We start from the raw sequence: 15,517 nt of genomic DNA on the forward strand, positions 1-15,517 counted from the left end.
TGCTTCTGCATCTCCAGTTTAAAAGAGATGTCCCAACTGAATAGATTTGGAAAGGAACAGTTAAATGAACGAAGACCTACAAATGCCAGGCCATGTAGTTTTGATACATATGCGATTAAACAGTATCTGCTTGGCAATTACTGTTGCATAACTAAAGCGAATAGAAATGGGTTTAACTAAGTTGTGATGTCCTGAGACAATGAAAGGATGGGAACGATTAAGTTTGTTTTTGTTTTTCCTACTATTATTTAAAGAAATTGGCTGGGTGAATTTCTGAAGATGTTTCTGCCATTTTGCCTAGAGGAGCTGAATAAAGGCTGTAGAGTTACACTAACAGTCACCGAAGGGTCGCAAAGGGTAGTTTGGGTAAGACACAACCTGTCTCTTAGGCATTGTTTTAAGGTAGCCTCCTTGTGTGTGAACGACTTTTACTGAAGCACAGACCCAGGATTTACAATCACCACCATCATGAATCTTAGCATAGACTCTAGAAGCAACCCAGGTCTGTCCCCATCCCCGCATTTGGGGAGCTAATGTCCCAATTCACCCGGCGGTCCTTGTCTCTCTATTTCCCTTTTCTCTCTATTTCCCCAAACAGCACTGGCCTCTGTTAGAATGAAGCAGAAAGGGTTGATGGTAAAAATCTGTGCTGCTGGGACCAGAATGCAACTCTGGTGTTTTTATTTGGCCTACAAATTAGTAAGTGTAAATTACAAATAAGTATATGAATTTAGATATACAGTTTCAGAAAGCAAACAAGCTATCTGAACTTGGGAGAAGTCTTCATGAGAACTGCCTGAAGAGCATCTCCACTAAGCCCTTGCAGAGAATAAACTTCACTTCAGAGGTTTTTAGGCCTGGGGTGGGTTCCTGGTTGGGGGTGGGGAGAGACAGCAGGTCACATTCCAGTAGAGGTGGGTGATTGATTGCTGCTGAGCAGCTACAGAAGTCTGTGTTTTGTGACTTAATTGGAAGTGGGAAATAGCCACTCTTAAACACTCTTCTGGACAAGGACTCTTTCTGAGATGGCTTCCTATTTCTCTTTGTGGAATTTTACTTGAGTATCTTAGGGAAAATGAAATTTTCTCTCCTTTTAGTAGAGTTAGATAGGGCATTCGCTGCAAACCCTACCAGGTTCAGGTAGCAGAAATCTATTCTTTGAAAAAAATACTTGGGAATTTCTTTTAAGTAAATTTCAGTATATCATCAGTGGTGTTTTTCAAGAGGCACTTAGCCTGTTAGCATCATGTAGCTGAAGGATTTCCGTCTTGTTTTACCCACATACTGTAACTATGTGTTTTCTTTGAGAGGCCCTTGTAATATAGTTTGCCTTTTGTAGATTTAATGCAGCTTATATTTTCTGATTGAGGGACTATAATATATCTCTAAGATTAACGGTAAAATAGGATGCAGGAAGGATGAAAAAAAACAAAGAAAACAACAGCATCATCAACAAAAAACCCAACTATCTGCTATCCTGTGTATATATATGTATATATATGTATATATATATATGTATATATATATGTATACGTATATATATATGTATATATATGTATAATTGTAAGACACCATTCCAAAGAGGAGACTAGCCCCAAGGCACTCAAAATGTGAATTAATTAGCCTTTCAGAATCCACTATCTTCTGTTTTCTTTCATAGTTTTGCTGACTAAATGGCTTTAGTGTTCTGTTTTAATATTTTTTTTGTGAATTGTGTGACAACATATAATCATTGAAATAAATATCTCTAATACTGTTTATGATTTGTTTTATCAAACAATCTTTGCTTGGACAGATATATACACACATATGTATGATATGTAAACACAGATAAAATGTTTATATAGATATAGTTATGCACATTTCTCCATAGTTGGAAAAGATAAGTGGCAATAGAATTTAAAAAATAAACATAAAAAAGATAAATGTTTCTAACTTTTTTTGTGTCTGGTCAGAAAAGCAACCTAGAGAAATTCCTATGAACTTTAAACATTTTTATTTCCCCTTAATTTCTATGGCCCTACAGCAAAGCTAAATCTTCATAGAACTAAATTTATTACAAAAATTTGAACAGCTTTTTGAATTATTAAGACAAAATTACTTTAAGTGTAATTTCATGTGAATTACATTATTTGAATTGTTAAAAAATTGATAGTCCAAGTGTTGTAAAACTTAAAAAAATAACAAAAAATAAAACCAACCAAATATTCCAAGTTCATCTTGAAATATCTCTATCCTTAGGTTACTGTGATCCATTGCTCGTAAATCTCAATCGTCTTTTATACTTTGTTGTCCAAAAACATTGTATTTCCCAGCTATCCCAGGCAGAATTGGAAACAAGTATAAATGAAGAAAATGTGACTTTAGGAATGTTCTGAAAGTTTCTCAGGGTACAAACCATGTTTTTCTGACAGAAGGTGACAGCTACACAGCTTCCTGAAGAGCCACAACCAAACCGCGAAGAGGAGCCTCTTTTGCGCGGTTCTTCTCAACTCCCCACCCTTGGCATTTAGTACCCAGGAAACTAATCAGACAGTATCACTGTCGAAAAGGAAGGTCCTTGATCTTAGTCATTATGACTGGTGTAGGATGGAATCTCAGTCGTTTTGATTTGCATCTCCCTGATGGCTAAGGACGTTGAGCATTTTCTTAAGTATCTTTTGAGATTCTTCTGTTGAGATCTGTACCCCATTTTTAAAAATTGTATTACTTGGTATTTAATGTCTAGTTTCTTTAGTTCTTTGTATATTTTAGAGCTGGAGAGGATGCGGAGTAAGGGGAACATTCCTTCATTGCTGGTGGAGGTGCAAACTTGTATAACCACTTTGGAAATCAAAGTATGGTGGTTTCTCAGAAAATTGGGAATCGACCTACCTCAAGACCCAGCAATACTACTCTTGGGCATATACCCAAAGAATGCTCAATCATACTACAAGGACATTTGCTCAACTGTGTTCATAGAAGCACTATTTGCAATAGCCAGAACCTGAAAACAAACTAGATGCCCCTCAACCGAAGACAGGATAAAGAAAATGTGATACATTTACACAATGGAGTACTATTCAGTGGTAAAAGACAATGACATCTTGAAATTTGCATGCAAATGGAGAATGGATAGAACTAAAAAATACTGTCCTAGGTGAGGTAAGCTAGACCCAGAAAGACAAAGATGGTGTGTACGCACTCATAAGTGGATATTAGACATAAGGCAAAGGGTAACCAACCTATAGTCCATGACCCTAGAGATGCTAGGTAACAAGGAGAACTCCCTGAGAAGGGGAAATAGACAAAAATCTTCTGAGAAAATTAGGAGCATGGGGGTGAGGGGAGAAGAGAGGTTAAAAGGAGAAGGGGAAGGAAGGATGGGAGGGAGGAAGAGAACATGAGGAAACAATATGATTGAGATGGGGAAAGGACAGAGAGAGAGAGAGAGCAAGGGAAGAGATATCTTGTTTGAAGGAGTCATTATGGGGATAGCATGGTTCCAGGGCATCTATATGGCATCTCTCTGACTCCACCTTCTTTGTCCAAGCATTCTGGTTTAGTTTTCCCACCTAGCTCTATTCTGCCCTGTCACAGGTCAAGGCTACTTCTTTATTAACCAACAACAATAAAACATATTCACAGCAGACATTGGGGAATCCCACATCATGGCACAAGGAAAATTCCCAGGAATCCACAAGGATGACCCCAGCTAAGACCCTAAACAATGTGGAGAGGGTGCCTGAACTAACATTCCCCTCTAATCAGATTGATGACTACCTTCATTGTCATCATAGAACCTTCATCCCTCAACTGATGGAAGAAAATGCAGAAATCCACAGCAAGCATTGGACTGAGCTCCCATTGAAAGTCCAGTTGAAGAGAGGGAGAAACAATAATATGGGCAAAGGAGTCAAGACTATGATAGAGATACTCACTGAACAGCTGACCTGAGCTAACCGGAGCTCACTGACTCTGGATTGACAGCAGGGCAATCAGCATAGGACCAAACTAGGCCCTCTGAACGTGGGTGACAGTTATATGGCTGGAACAGTCTTTGGGGCCACTGACAGTGGGCCCGGATTTATTCCTAAGGCTTGTACTGGCTTTTTGGAGCTCATTCTCTATGGAGGAACACCTTGCTCAGCCTAGATATATGGGTAAGGCCTTGGTCCTGCTGCAAAGTAATATGTTAGACTTCGTTGATTCCCAATGGGAAGCCTTACTCTCTCTGAGGAGTGGATGGGACGGTAGAAGGTAGAGGGGGTGGAAGCAGGGGAGGGAATGGGAACTGGGATTGGTATGTAAAATGAGAAAAGAACTAATTAATTAATTAATTAAAATAATTGAATCCAGTGCAAATAAAGATGAAGCATAAAAGGGCTTTAGATGCGGAAGTGGGGGAGGCGGCGGGGAAGGAAGGTCTTCCAAGGAGTCCCTCAGAACTGGGGACTGAGTTATAAACCCTTCTGATGAATGCAATAGTTATAGTTGATGAAGTCACGGAAGTGAAATGAATCTGGAAAAAGTGAATATTTTGCAATCAAGAAAAGCCACTAAGAATCATGGGAAAGGAAGAAGTCAGAAGAAGGAAGAGGAGCAGAGGAGAAAAAGTAGCCTATAGGTTTTCAGGGTATATGCCGTAGATAAAGGACATCGGAAGGGTTTTGCAATTTTTTCCTTCTATCTTATCCGTCTGAATGTTCGTTACTTACTGTGAGTAGAAACAGTCTTCAGGCTGGGACCAGCAGCTCTGGTCTTAAGAAATTCCTTTACTCACCTTCCATGGGAGTGTTGCTGTCTGGACGGTTTGCGAAGACCACGTCCACATATTCCAGCTGCAGCCTCTGGAGGGAGCCTTTGAGTCCTAGCGGCGGAAGCAGAAAACAGAAGAAACATAGCGAATGGCCCAAGAAGTCCAGATGGGAACACTATTAGGAAGGGCTGGAGTTTGATTTCTTTCGAGGATTTACTTAAAAACAAACACTGAATTAGTTACAAAAATTCTCTGAAAAGGGCATAGTGAGACCGTAGTAATTACCCACAGAAACAGCAGTCTGCATTATTTACGGAAGAACAACTGTCACAAGAGTTAAGGAAACCAGATGAGAGACCTGGTTTTTAGCAGAATAATGGAAAAATGGTTGAGAAAACTGGAAAGGAATCCACAAATCCAAGAATCAAGCAGCTTAGAACAGTGGTTTTCAACCTTCCTAATGCTGCCACTCTTGAATACAGTCCCTGAGGTTGTGGTGACTCTCAATCATAAAATTATGTTTGTTGTTACTTCACAACTGTAATTTTGGTACTGTTAGGAAGCTAAGCTAGGGATGCCATCTTTCACAAACAGAACGGTGGCATTGGTCTTGGAGTTCTGGGACTTGTGCTGTCTAGTGTTGGAACAGTGGCAATGACCGCAGACTCCAGAGCAAACAGCCTGCTTGGAATTCCTGGAAGACCAGGCAGAGGGGAAGGCAAACAGTGAAGCAGGAGTCAATGCCGGATATTTCAACACGTGGATGCCGTCAGATACTAACTAGCATCAAGAGCTTCCAGGGAACCGTGAGACGCCAGCGCTGATCATGAGGTGATGTTTATGTGTGACCCCTTAGACAAGAATTCTAAACAATGGAAACTTAATGAATTTCGAGAAAGTCCAGAGAAGCTGGGCATGGTGACACATGCCTGTAATCTCAGCACTAGAGATATGGAGGCAGGAGGATTGCAATTTAGAGGCCAGTCTGAGGTATATAATCAGATCCTATTCAGTGAAACAGGCACCTGTGAGTGGGAGAGATAGTCTCCCTCAGGGAAGAGCATGTTGCCTGGTTATCCAATTTCAAATGGGCGGCTCTGAAAACATACATACAAGTAATGCTATATAGGTTGTATTTATGAGTGAAGAAATATTTGTATACGTGTGTGTGTGTGTGTGTGTGTGCAAGTAAAAATGAAAATGAAAAGTAGAGGCCATGATTTTGAAGGAGAGGAAGGAAGAACACAGGGGAAGGTTTGAAGGGAAGAAAAGGAAGGAGGAAATGATACAATTATGATCTCAAAAGATAAAAGAAATGTATTTTTTCAAAGCCCAAAATGATCAGGTGGCAAAAGTTTTAGAGATAACTTACTGAAATATATTCCTCTAAAACACAAGAGAATCCCATTGGTGGTGATTCATGCCTTTCACCCCTGCACTCAAGAGGTCCAGATACAGTTTCAAGGTCAGCCTGGTCTACAGAGTGAGTTCCAGGAGAGCCAGGGCTACACAGAGAAGCCCTGTCTCAAAAACCAAAACCAAAACCCAAAATAAAAACACAAGAGAAATAATTCAGTAATTATCAGGCATTCTTACTACAGAAAGCAAAGTAATTTTTAAAAAATGAAACAAATCCTGAAGCTGTGACGCACAATAAATGAAATGAAAATGGAATGGCGGCATCCATAGCAGAATCTATTGAATGGAAGATTCAGCCGATGCGAAGACAATATCTGAATATACATGAGGGGTACGGTGAAGAGGTACGAGGAATGCTCATAGGAGCTTAAGAACATCATTCAAAGAACAGATACTCAGGTTTGGGGTTTCAACAAGGGCTTCAGAATCCTTGAGTTAAACATTTGTTAAAAGTAGCAAGAGGCTGTGGAGATGGATCCACAGTTAATAAGTCTTTTCTGCTCAGCCAGGGAGCTCCAGGTCAATTCCCAGGACAGTTGGGTGACACACAATGGCCTGTAACTCTAGCTCTCTTCTGGCCTGGAGCACACCCCTGAACACAGATGTGTGGGCATCTGTTCACACAGACATAAATACATACACGCAAACTAAAAAGAGATGCAAAGGCGTTTATAAAAGATTTAGTAACGCGAACAGTGCTGCATGTGTTGAAGAAAAGTGACCCCAGTGCTCAGGCCTAACGAGGGCATCGACGCCATCTTATTGATGCTCAAGGGTCATTGTAGAAAGAGGGGCCAGCAAGAATGGAAGAGTCCAAAAGGCTGTGAAATGTTCACCTCTGGGTAGGACACAGTCTGTGCGACCATGATTTCACAGCAGCTGTGGCTCTCTCCACTGGACTTGTATAAGACTGGACTTGTCGTCAGTCTAACACCCCTGAGAGAGAGGCTCATGGGCCCCACCCCTCCCTGCTGAACTATTGGCTACCGTTGGACTCTGGGGGATGCTCAGTTGTTATATTTAGTTGGATACCCATGTGTAACTCCCAATGATCAGTTCCAAGCTCATGATCACACAACAGCCCTGTTTAAACTCAGGGTGTCACAAAACAAAACAAAAGCATATGAATGTAAGAAGGAGCCTTGTAGTGAAAAGGGGTGATTGGCAGAACTGAGAGGAAGATGAGAAAGAGGGAAGAGAGGAGAGAGAGAAGAGAGGAGAGAGGGAAGAGAGGAGAGAGGGAAGAGGAGAGACAGGAAGAGAGAGTAAAAAGAATGTATTATGCACACATATAAAATTGACAAAGAACACATTTAATAAAATGTATAGTAAAAACTAAATCTATAGGAATAAACATTATTTACACATACATAATGCAGGAAAATATTTGCCCACTATCCATCCGATTAACTGAAGAAACTCAGTAGCAAATTGGTGTAGGAGGTCCTTCTTTCTATGTGTTGCTTGTATTGGTTAATGAATAAAGAAACTGCTTTGGTCTGATAGGCCAGAACTTAGGCAGGTGGAGAAGACAGAACTAAAATCTTGGGGGAAGAAAGCAGAGTGAGAGAAGCCATGGATCCTCTGCCTGAGACAGATGCCGGTTAGAATCTTTTCCTGTAAGCCACTGCCACGTGGCAATATGCAAATTAATAGAAATGGGTTAAATTAAGATGCAAAAATTAGTCAATAAGAAACTAGAGATAATGGGCCAAGCAGTGTTTTAATGAATACAGTTTCTGTGTGGTTATTTCGGGTGTAAGCTAACCAGGAGGCTGGGACAAACAAGCGGCCTCCTCCTTCCAACAGCAAACCATTATCAACACTACCACCATTATCATCATTATCACGATTCAGTCATGAAATGGGTAATGAGCTGAAATACACAGTTCTTAAAATAAATGAAGAAAATGTGGTATTTATACATAAGCATATTTTATATGTTCATGCATATTATAGTCAATCATTAAAAAGGGTATATCTCATTATTTATGACAACATGAATGAAAAGAAAAACATTATTCTAAGTTAAAAAGCAGTTACAAGAAAATGAATACCAAATAATCTCCCTTATATGAAGAATTAAAAAACATTGTGGTGGGGCCTGGAGAGAGCCTCAGCAGCTGGAAGCTGAGGGTCCTCTTTAAGTTTGGTTCCTAACGCCCACGTGGCAGTTCACAGTTGCCTGTGTCTCCACTTCCAGGGGGACCTGATGACATCTTCTAGTTTCCTTGGACACTACAGGCACACAGTGCACGGATATACATTCAGACAAAATGCTCCTACACACAAAGTAAAAATATATCTAAAAAACGAGTGGAGTAACCTTTATCAGACGCTGTATGTGGGAAGCAGTGAGGAAGGAGAAATGGGGAAAGGTTGGTTACCAGATGGATGCTAAGCTGAATATATAGAATAAATAAATTCTGCTGTGAGGTAGAGTAACACTCACAATAGCAATGTACTGCGTATTCCAAAAACAGATTAGAATTTGAATGTTTCTAACAAAAGAATTGATTGATATCTGAGATGTAAATTAGCCTAACTTTTTTTGTTTTTTGTTTTTTTAAGATAAGCCCAGCTGTACTGAAACTTGCTTGTAGACCAGGCTGGCCTTGGATTCACAGAGATTCCCCTGCTCCTGCCTCCTGAATGCTGAGATTAAAGGTGTGCGCCACCACACCCAGCTGGATTTACTTATTTTGATTTAAATGGTACCTAATGTGTGCACGCACAAGGTATTCCCCAAATATGTGGATTTTTTAATAAAAATTTTAATTAAGAATACAAAAAAATACATTGAATGCAATGATTAGTTACTCCCTGGAACCGTCACATTATATTAAAGGCTGACTTTGTGTCAACAAAGAAAATCTCAGGCCTCTCTCAAGATGGCTCACACTCTCTGTGGGAATTCTGCAAACCCGGTAATAACCTTCTACAGTGACACTTGTGGCCATTGCTGGAAGCCAAGTTTAAAATAAAAAGCAGTTTCTTTACAAGATTCTTTTTGTTTCTTCGTATAAGTCAGGAATAAAAGACTGCTTTAATGCCATCAAATGAGTGTATGTCTTAACAACCACAAAAATAGACAATCAAATAGAGGCTATGTTTTGCACTTACTAATTCTATCAAAGTTTAGAAAAACTAAAAGATGTGGTCAAGCTACGTCCTTTTAGTGATCTCTCCCTCTTTCTCCTTCTGCGAAGCTGGGTCTTGAACCCAGGGCCTGTGGATGCCAGGCAAGCAGTCTGGGACTGAATTATGTCTCCACTCACGGTTTCACTTTTCACTATGAGACAAGTTGCCCAGACTGCTCTTGAATTTGAAGTCCTCGGCCGTAGCCCCTAGTGTACTGGGATTACATGCCTGTACCAATGGGTCCGGCTTCATTTTTCCTTTGTTTTGCAAAGAAACAAAATGCCAGAAACCATAAGGTTGTAAGATCTAATATACGAGAAAGAATGAAACTCAGGAAATCTGGAAGCAATAGCTTATATTTCAGTTCTAAACTTTTGGTCAAATTCTTAGGAGTATTTAGGAAATATTAATTAATTTCACTAATATGAATACTTCCCCGAAACAGAACGTAGTATATGTATTATGCAATCGAAAGGAGGACGGCGTTCAGGGAACTGTTTTACTTCCTTCCCAGGGGCACAGCAGTTCCTTATCAGCCTCCTTAATCCCTCAGGAAGATGGAAGGGTTTCTCTTTTTATTATAAACATAAAATTAATTGCCTGTTAAATGAGGCCCTTATAAATTTAAATTTGGCTCATTTAAGTTTGATTTTTCAAGCTAGTTTGTTGGATAGTCACAATTCCTTTTTGGACAGGAAAATGGAATGCTGGAATAGATCCCCAGAAATATTTTCCACTCATGGAGAAAGGGTGTGAAAAGCTCGGATGAGGAGGTCAGAGCAGACAGTCAAGTAACTCTTCCGTGGCTGGGGTAGCACTGACTTCCTCAGGGAGCACCTTGAAGGGAAATTCACCTTTAAAAGTACTATTATATGAGCCAATCTGGGGGAAAATTGTATATAGGTAGAACACAACACATAGACAATCAAATAAACAAGGTTTGAAATCATTCTTGGTGACACGAAAAGTTCCTTTTGTGACTTAGTATGACAAGCTGTGCCTGGGTTAACAAATTTACCATTTTCGGAGCTAGAGAGAAGAGAGTCTTGGAACTGTCTAAGGTGCTGGACAAATTGCATTGTGACGTGCTTGGACAGTTTGTCCGAGGGAGAGTGAAAGACTAAACGGCAGAAAAGTCTGGAAACCCCTTTGGTTGAAGGGAAGCAGAGGCATTACTTTGGCTCCTGCCCATGTTCATGGCCAGCCCTGGAAACAAGTGTCCTCCTTTCTGGGAATGCCTCTCACCCCCACGGGGCCTCATTAGTGTGGGCAAGAGGAGGAGAAGCCAGAGTCACTGGGCACCACTGCGGCACATGTATGCTCATTTATCATTTCACTGGGCAAATCTTTGATCACCAAAGTGTGCCAGATTCCAGGCCAATGAAGATATACAGACACAATCTTCAACCCCAAGGAGGGCATCCATCGGCCTATGTTCATTGTTCTGTCATAATGTCTGTCCATAACAATGACATGACAGGTCCATCTCACTGTATTTGGTCAATATGTGGTCATTCTCTGTCCCTCAATTATTGATGTATTGGCAGAGATATGTTCATTTGAGAACATGAGGAACTGTGTGTTGGGTCAAGTTAATGACTCCATTCTGACATATGTGCCATTGTATCCCCAATACAGGTCACTCTTAAAGCCTTAACATATTTTGTAATTCATGGCATGTGTTTGGATTTCATTCTTTTTTTTTAGATTTATTTATTTATTTATTATGTATACAGTGTTCTGTCTGCATGTATGCCCACAGGCTAGAAGAGGGCACCAGATCTCACTACAGATGGTTGTGAGCCACCATGTGGTTGCTGGGAATTGAACTCAGGACCTCCGGAAGAAGAGTCAGTGTTCTTAACCTCTGAGCCATCTCTCCAGCCCCCTGGAATTTTATTCTATGTGACACTTTGAAACGCTGGCAAGGGGTGCAGGAACGATGGGGCGGTATGAGCAAGAGACAGAGCAGGCCTAATGCAGTCAGATTTTTATATTGAACTGAAGGCTTTGCCTGCTGAGCAGAGCTCAGAAATAAGACTGAAGGGAGGTCTGAGGCCAGCTAGGAGATGAATGCCACAGATCCAGCTCAGCCTAACTTGGCTCAATGTGTTTAAATGCAGAACGAGTCGTGCACATAGAAATAACCGGACCAGATGTTGTTACGGGTACGCTGGCTACACAAACCAACAATGACTCCTAGATTTATGGCCTAAGCCAGGTGATCATAACTAGGGTGAGGGTCGGAGTGGCACTCATCACACACGGGGAGTGCTTGGCAGCTGAGTGGTCCACTCTTCATCAAAGAAGGTGAAGCACAGAGTTGGGGGATGCTGAGCACTGATGTAAAGCTAGCGTCACTGGTGTGCGAAGTCTCAGTGTCTCTGCACCTCCTATTCCTGTCCAAAGAGGAAACTGTGCCAAGTAGTCCCTCCTCCCTCCTCTCCTTCCTCAATTATCCCTTTCCTTCCTCTCTTTTTTTTTCTCCCTCCCTTCCCTCTCCTTCTTCCTCTCCCATCTGGATTCTCTCTTTCCCTCCTGTTCTCCCTCTCCAGTGTCCCTCCCCTTTTTTCTCCCTCCTTGCCTGCCTAAGCAGCCTAGACGTCTTTAGAAGCCTTGGCTCTCCTGACCTAGTCTCATGAATGCTGGGTTTAGGGTTTTAAGAGTGCATTGTTCCTGCCTTACATGATTTTCAGTGTTTGATCTTTCACATGACTGGAAACCAAGTCAGGACATTCAACTGTTGGCAGTTTTGACGCTTTAATCTTGGAGAAACAGGTAAATCACAGCGCTACGATGAGGCACTCAACAAATGTCCCCTTAAGATCTAGTTAGGGATTTGCTAAAATAAACCTTCTTTTAGCAAATGTTTTGTTGAGCACTGACTTGGAACCAGGTATCATTTTAAGTTTAAAAAGACGTGCAGAGAACGAATCCTGACTCTACCACAGGAGCATGTGAGCAGCTAACAGCAAGCTGGACACAGCGACAGTGAGTGCGCTTGCAGAAGGCGCTAAGGATCTTGGGAAGTGAGTCCTGAAGGAACAGAAGACACGCTCTGCTCCCTAGAAGTGGTATCTAGAAGTCAACTGGCAAGTTTTCAAAAGTTCACAGGATAAAAAAATTAAGTACTTTCAAGTGACTGTAAGAAAATAGATCGGTCTATTTTTCTTTTAGGTTCTGATAGTGTTTAGAATTATTTATTCATTTATTTTGTTTTTCTTATTTTTTTTAAAGATGTACTTGTTTATGTATGAGTATTTTTGTCTGCATTTATATCTGTACTCCAGAAGAGGGCGTTAGATCACATGAACCTACAAGTTACAGAGCTGCTATTTGGACGCTGGGAATTGAACTCAGAACCTCAAAAAGAGCAGTCAGTGTTTTTAATCACTGAGCCAGTCTCCCCAACCCAATTGCTGTTTGTTTATGCTGTTGTTTGTTTTTGAGACAGGGTTTCTCTGTGTAGCCCTCACTCTGTAGACCAGATTAGCCTTGAATTCAGAGATCTGCCTGCTGCTGTCTACCCAGTACTGAGATTAAAGGTGAGCACTGCCACACTCATCTTAGAACTGATATATTTACACAGGTTTCTAAAACAATGAGTTTATTGCAAACTTTAAGCAGATGGGCATGGTTGTAAGGGCATCACCTGCTTGGTGTTGCTGCTTTAACCATGTATCAATAGCTAATTAATGTACGCAGTCTGCAAGGGCTCTATTTAAATACACCGGTTTTTTTTTGTTTGTTTTTTGTTTGTTTGTTTGCTTTATCAAATCTATCATGTTCTCGCTTTCCTCTCTAGCTTGGAAAAATGCTGTCTTAAATAATGCACACGATTTGCCTATACAGCCTCCAGTTTTATCTGCAGCGTCTGCTTAGCCACCTGCTTCTTTTACTAAAGGCACCCACTCCATTCAAATCACATGCAGCTTCACACTCCATTGTGAAACATGCTTGTCATGGGGCTTGAGTGTTCATGAACATGGTATACAGGAAAGGAACGCTGTGATCACTCACTTTGCTCCAAAAATGTATTCTTTAACTGAGAAACCATTGATAGCCTTTCTTTTAAAGGAAGGTTTGGGTTTCAACATTTGGCCCTCACGGAAAAGTTCTGAGCTGAGATTTGCCACCTTTTTTCCTCTCCCGAGCCTACAGTGATAGCTTGTGATTTGGCTGAGCTTTGGACTGTAAAATCTTATGAGGAGTGTATTTATTGTGACAGTATAACCGTGATGGTTTGAATGAGAATGGCCTCCAATGGCTCATAGATTGGAAGGCTTGGACACCAGGGGGTGACACTATTTGGAGGAAGCGTGGCCTTGTTGGAGAAAGCGTGTCCCTGGAGGTGGACTTTGATGTTTCACAGACTTATGCCAGGCCCAGTGTCTCTCTCTTCCTATTGCCTGTGGATCTGGACGTAGAACTCCCAGCTACTCCTCTAGCACAGTGTCTGCCTCCATGCCACCGTGCTTCCCACCGTGATGACAATGGATTAAACTCCTGAAACTATAAGTAAGCCCTAGTTAGATGCTTATTTTAGGTGCACTGGTGTTTTGTCTGCATGTATATCTGTGTGAGGGTATTGGAGCCCCTGGAATTAGAGTCACAGACAGTTGTGAGCTGCTGTGTGGGTGCTGGGAATTGAACCCAGGTCTTCTGGAAGAGCTCTTAACCACTGAGCCATCTCTCCAGCCCCCAGAAACTGATTTTACGAGTTATTGTGGTCATGATGTCTCTTCACAGCACCAGGACACTGACCGATACAATGACTTACCAAACTGTTCCTATTTCTTTATGTGAGGCACTCAAAGAATTGGGTCTGTTCGATTCTTAAGGCACAGTTAGGGTCTTAGTAAAATGTCTGTGAATCAGCTCAATGAGTATAGAGGATTGTAGATCTCCAAAGACCTTGGGATTCAGAAAGGATATAATAAACCTCTTAGCACAATGTCTTCTTCTTCTTCTTGCAAAAATAAGAAAGAAATCATACCCACTGGGCTGAAGTCAAAGACTTTCCATGATAAGACAGCTTTGTCTTATTTTCCAACATTGCTCCTTGGATTTAATGTGCACATGAATCACTAATGTTTAATAAGGTCACCTTCCTCACAGGGAATGTGCCAATAAAACCCAAGTATAATTATCTGTAAACCTCTTCAAACTGTATTTTTGGTTTAAGAATCTCATGGCGGCCCTCCTCTGCAGAATTCATTTAATTCTTTAATTTCAATTTGCATACAAATGTCCTATGGGGGTAAGCCTCCTACTCATTAGCCTTTGTCTTTGGCTGAAGCTACGAACTTCAAAAGAACACCAATAAAAACACAACAAGTGGTCCCAATCTCAAAACTCTCACAGTTTGTGTGAAAGTCTGAGTCTGGCTTGGCTTAGATTCCTGCTGAACTGATTTACCATCCTTTGAGAATTCCTTAACTAAAGGAAGTAGAACTCTAAGGTATTCCTTTAAGTTGCACGAGTCCTTGAAGAAAACGTATTGAAAAGAGAGAATTCCGAAGCGCCCCCCCAAACACACTTAAGTCTTAAAACAGTGGGTGTTCAATAAAGAGTTTCTCCATTCTTTTTCTTTTCGATTTTATAATTTTTTTTTTTTTGGTAGATTCCAGTGTGAACCTTTTTCTGAATCTCTTTTCCTAACCAATTATATTAAAAAGAAAAGACCTTTTTGGGTAGCACACTGCCCTTCTTGGGCAGCTGGGTTGTTGGGTACTGACAAACCCCATGGTAGAGTACATACCTGCTGGGTCATGCAATAAATAGCAGGAATGGTGGTGGTTGGGAGGGGCAGGCTGGGCTTGACTTCAGTATCCAATTGTACACTAAACCTCAGCAGATCGTGTTTAGAAGAGAAAATTGGAAGCTTTCTTTAGGGAAGGGGGTACCCATTCATCATGGCACCCCAGGTTATCACAGGCTCAGGACAGAGTGTTCTTCATAAAGCAGTTATGCCCATAAGGCCATGCTGATTATTGTGGAAAGAATGACACTGGGTTCATTATGTGATGGCCATTGTGCTTCATGTGAATAAATGAGTTTTACTCTCTATATTGTCACCCTATAGTATAGGAATACTTGTAATCTGTGCTATAGCCAAGGAGGCAGAGGTTTAAGTCATCTGTAGTTACTCAGCACATGTGGAATTGTTGGAATGTAAGGGCACAGTTCATGTGCACATAATGAAGTGAGAAATACAAA

At 41.0% G+C, this 15,517-nt stretch overlaps 1 protein-coding gene across 3 annotated transcripts in view; it reads right to left on the reverse strand.

Moving 5' to 3' along the window:
* Window positions 1-15,517, reverse strand: part of Kcnab1 (potassium voltage-gated channel subfamily A regulatory beta subunit 1) — a 376,878-nt gene that overhangs the window by 54,089 nt on the left and 307,272 nt on the right. For all 3 annotated transcript variants that reach the window (XM_085682467.2, XM_048424456.3, XM_048424457.3), the window contains exon 8: window positions 4,763-4,849. In XM_085682467.2, the coding sequence (XP_085538593.2) occupies window positions 4,763-4,849 (87 nt within the window). The remainder of the gene's footprint in view (window positions 1-4,762; window positions 4,850-15,517) is intronic.

This window comes from Myodes glareolus, chromosome 20 (assembly GCF_982192425.1).
Source record: "Myodes glareolus chromosome 20, mMyoGla1.1, whole genome shotgun sequence".
NCBI classification, from domain to species: domain Eukaryota; kingdom Metazoa; phylum Chordata; class Mammalia; order Rodentia; family Cricetidae; genus Myodes; species Myodes glareolus.